Raw genomic sequence first — 4,643 nt, forward strand, 5'->3', positions numbered from 1 at the left:
GAAGTACAGCCATATGCTTCTTAGAAGTGAGGATGGGGAGACTTTGTCTCATGTGATTTGGACACGTTATCCGGATAAATCAGTCCCTGGAAAAAGGCATCCTGCTTGGTAAAGTAGAAATGAGCAAGCCCCGCAAACAGAGTGACAGAGTGGGTGCGCTCATGCGCTCAAACGAAACAACAGTTGTGATGAATGGCACAGGAATGGGCAAGTGCTTTCTGTCTTCTTGTCGGTAGGCTGCTAGGGGAAGGAGCCATACAATTCCACCTGAGGGAAACATCTGACAAAGCATAAAGGAATGGAATGAAAATGTCTTAAATCTGGAATGCTAAGACGCTTCCGTGCTAAATACCAACCTGATTATGATAAATGATTTTCTGTATATGAAATCTATGGTAGGCAAATCTATAAAGATAGTAACTAGATTAATAATTACCTAGGAGGCAGAGTGATGGGGTGGGGTGGTCCTAGAATACAGGGCTAATAATAAAAAGCATGAAAAGAGAATGTTCTGAAATTAATTGTGGTCATGATTGCATAATTCTTAATATGAATGAAAGATTACATTACATGGTATACAAATTATATGCCAATAAAACTATTTTAAAGAAATGAGGTAAGAAAACCAAACTGTTATTGATCAACGTACCTGGAATTGAGAAATGTTTCTTGAAGGTAGGCACAATTTAGGAAAGTGAGCCAAGCTAAGGGAAAACTTACCTCAGTTTAAAACAGAAAATTAAGTTTAAGAAGAAGAACAAAGTAGAAAGCCTCTCACTTCCTGACCTCAAAATCTACTACCCAGGCACAGTAGTCAAAACAGGCTGGTACTAGGGAATGAAAGATTTTAAACCAATGGAACAGACCCAGAAATAAATCCATCCACTTAGAGATGACTTTTCCCCCCCCTCACAATTGATTTTTGACAAATGACTGAAATACCTTAAAAGGAGGAGCGATAGTCTCTTCAACAAATGGTACTGGCAAAACTGGATTTCCCTTTGCTGAAAATTGAGGGAAGACTCATAACTTACTCCAGATACGAGAAATGAACTCAAGATGGATTAGACACCTACACTTTACTCTTGAGTTGTAAAGATTATCAGTGGACCAAGAGAGAGAAATAGAAGGGCTCTAATACATAGATGGCATAAGCATACTAACAAGCAGAATGAAAAACACACCCACAGTAAAGTCAAAGTAGAAGTGTCTTAAAAATACGGCACTGATGTACCTTAGAAGATTTCACCAAAGGCATAAAAAAAAACCCTTACAAAGTGGGAAAAAAAATCTTGGCAATGACAGACTAATCTCTAAAATCTATAGAAAATAGCAATACCTCAACAAGAAAAGGACGAATAACACAATTTTAAAAACGGGCAAAAAAACATGAACACTTTACCAACGAAGGCATTCAGGTGGCCAACAAACACTGGAAGAAATGCTCATGATCACTAGGCCTTCAGAAACACAAATTAACACACAGCAAGATACCACCTCACCCTGGCATTAATAGCAAAGCTCAAAAGAGCAGAAAACCAATGCTGCATGGGGTGCAGAAATTGGAAACCTCATACACGGCTGCTGGGGCTGTACAACAGTACGGGTACTGCGGAAAGCAGCATGGCACATCCTCAGACAACTGGGAATAGAAATATCACTTGTTCCAGCAAGTACATTACCTGGTATATGCCCTACAAAAATCAAGAACCCAGCGTGAACAAACACATGCACACCTTTGTTCACTCACAGCAGTCAGAAGACGGAGACAACCCCAGTGCCCTGTGCTGGAGGAAAGGAGTCAACCACACAATGGCATACTATGTAGCACTCATTAATAATGATGAATTTGTGAAACATCAAATGACATGGATGGATTTGGAGGGCAATATACTGAATGAAGTTGGTCAACCAAAGCAAACACTGCATGAGACCACAAATAAGGAAAAATTAAGACAAGGTTTTTATATCTTAAGAAATAGGACTTTGATGGTTAGTGGGGTGGGGAGAGGGGAAGTAATAAGCTGGAGGACAGACGTGTTAACTTGGGTGAAGGGAAGACAATATACAAAGAGATGGAATAAAAAGATGGAGCAGAAAGAGAGCAAGCCAAGGGAGGATTGTTAGCTGCTGAACGCAAAAACTATTATCTCATATTTAAACCCACACCTACTTCACAATAAAAATCTTTCTGAAAGTTAAGTTTAAGGCTACAAAGGAATTAAATATTTTTTAATCAACATGCTTTATATTCCTAAAATGGCAGTGCTCACGTGGATAAGTAATTTATTTCTAAAAACCAAAACAACACATCTCTCCAATTCCTCACTTATAGAATACCATTTAAATTGTACTTTTTACAGCTATAATGCAAGATTCTTAAGACACTTACCTTATTAGCTTCTACTGTCACTATTCGATTAAGAAATTTCATCATAATTGTTGGTGCCACAGGATTAAAACTGTCAAAGATTAGAAAGATGGTATCTAAATAATTCATTTAAAAAAACACTTGTGTGTGAACATTATGAAGCTAAAATTGCTCTTACTTGATATATATATATATAGATAGATATATTTCCATTAAAAGATCATTTTATTGGGGGTTCTTACAACTCTTATATCCATACATCAATTGTATCAAGCATATTTGTACATATGTTGCCATCATTCTTTTCTAGACACTTTCTATTGAGCCCTTGGTATCAGCCCCCCCATGACCCCTTGATAAATTATAAATTATTATTTCCATATCTTACACCAATCACTGTCTCCCTCCCCCCATTGTTCTGTTGTTCGTCCCCCTGGAGGGGTGTGTGTGGTTATGTGTCGATCATTGTGACAGGTTCCCCCTTCTTCCCGTTATATTTTTTAAATAGTTACATTGACAAATAATTCACATATACTTCCATAGTTCAGTCATATTAAAAAGGGTTGTATATCAGCTCTACAATCATCTCTAGATCAATTTCTTCCTTCTTGTATTCATTATTAGCGTCCCGTTTCCCTCCAACCTCCCATCCCATTTTCCCAATGAGCCATTAATCCACTTACTGTCACTATACTTTTACCTAGTCTGGATTTCATATACTGGAAAACACACCAAAAATGAACAACAAAAACAAACCAACAATCACAAAATAACCACAGCAAAAAAACCTCAATTGAGAAAAAGGCAGGAAGTTAATATTAAAATCAAGAACAAATTTAAAATGGGTCAAGAGGGACATCAAATGACCAGGTATTACATTTTAATCTAATTACGTCTGCCATAATCAAGTTTACAATACTCTGTCTGTAGCAAACGTATGCACACCCATCACCTATGATCAGAGGGTAGTCATCAGAGGCTTAGTCCATGTAGGGACTCTGCAAATGGATTTTGGGCTCCCAGTCATCCTTTTGAAGATCACATGTTCACAATTTAAGCTCCTATACCATTCATTCCTTCCTTTAGATTTAGCTTTTATTATTTATTATCCTTAAATCATATAGGCTGGTGTGCTTCCTCCAGTGAGCTTAGTTGATACGTCACCTAGATGGATGCTCGCTGTAAGACAAGCCCTTAAGACTACAGAGATTTTTGTGGGATTTTTTGGCTAGCCAAACACCATCTGATCTCTTCACTACACGTTGCTGTAGCACCCGTATCTTCAATGATCTCTTCATGAGGGCAAGCATTGAGTGGGGTCCGGTCATAGGAGCTATTTTTTCTTAAATTGGGTCTAGAATTAAATGGCAGCCCAAATCCATTCATACCTATGGTTTACATATAGCTCTGGTTCACTTTAGGGGCCTCATTATCACTTTATGACAGAGAGCATTATCTATCACCTCCTCCCTCCAACCCAGGGCACACGGTAAATTCTTTTTTATTATTATTAAAAGATCATTTTATTGGGGGCTCTGACAGTTCCTATAGCAATCAATCAAGCATATTTGTACATATGTTACCATCATTATTTTATAGACATTTACTTTCTATTGAGTCTAACGTAAATTCTTTAATGCTTACCTGATATTTGATATAGAACACTCTTCTTGAATTTCTTTGGGAAACAGTAACCTTTGATTATTATGTCCACTGAGACTATCAGAGATTATAAATATAAGAGGACATCGACCAATCTGTACATAATTCCTAAAATCACAAAATAATGTTTAAACTTAGACCACTTGATGTTTAATTTGAGGTTTTATAGAAAGCTTCACTGAAACTCACCTTAAAACTTCATGTAAAATTTTAGAATCTCGATAAAACTGGTTAGGTAAATCCTATTAAAAACATAAGATAAATGTTCAGTTTTATTGCTATACAAGTTTATATATGGATTTATATTTACCAAGAAAAGACAACACTTTTACTTATCCAGGGTATTTGTATACAGAACCTGCCTGGAGATTAAAGGAAGGATGAAATACTTGATATTCTAATCATTTATGCATATAAGGGAAGAATAATTTTCAGATCAACTTTTGTTAGTATTATTGTACCCCAGCTATATTATTTTCATTAAGAAGTAATTTTTCAAACATTTATTTTGCCTTTCCATACTTAATCCTTTTTTATTTTCCACCATGCCAGATGAGGAAATAAAGGTCCTCATAGCTTGACTCCCTCCACATCATTAGAGTTGGCGCCC

The 4,643-nt window shown here is 36.6% G+C and overlaps 1 protein-coding gene across 1 annotated transcript in view; it reads right to left on the minus strand.

The window, feature by feature from the left end:
• Nucleotides 1–4,643, minus strand: part of RAD17 (RAD17 checkpoint clamp loader component) — a 44,417-nt gene that overhangs the window by 22,249 nt on the left and 17,525 nt on the right. Inside the window, exons 7-9 of the mRNA XM_004703689.4 lie at nucleotides 4,223–4,275; nucleotides 4,016–4,141; nucleotides 2,393–2,462 (exon numbers count right to left, since the gene is read on the minus strand). Coding sequence (XP_004703746.1) covers nucleotides 2,393–2,462; nucleotides 4,016–4,141; nucleotides 4,223–4,275 — 249 coding nt within the window. The remainder of the gene's footprint in view (nucleotides 1–2,392; nucleotides 2,463–4,015; nucleotides 4,142–4,222; nucleotides 4,276–4,643) is intronic.

The sequence above is a fragment of the Echinops telfairi genome, unplaced genomic scaffold (genome assembly GCF_000313985.2).
Source record: "Echinops telfairi isolate 266 unplaced genomic scaffold, ASM31398v2 ScPeMD7_7469;HRSCAF=8507_1, whole genome shotgun sequence".
Lineage (NCBI taxonomy): Eukaryota > Metazoa > Chordata > Mammalia > Afrosoricida > Tenrecidae > Echinops > Echinops telfairi.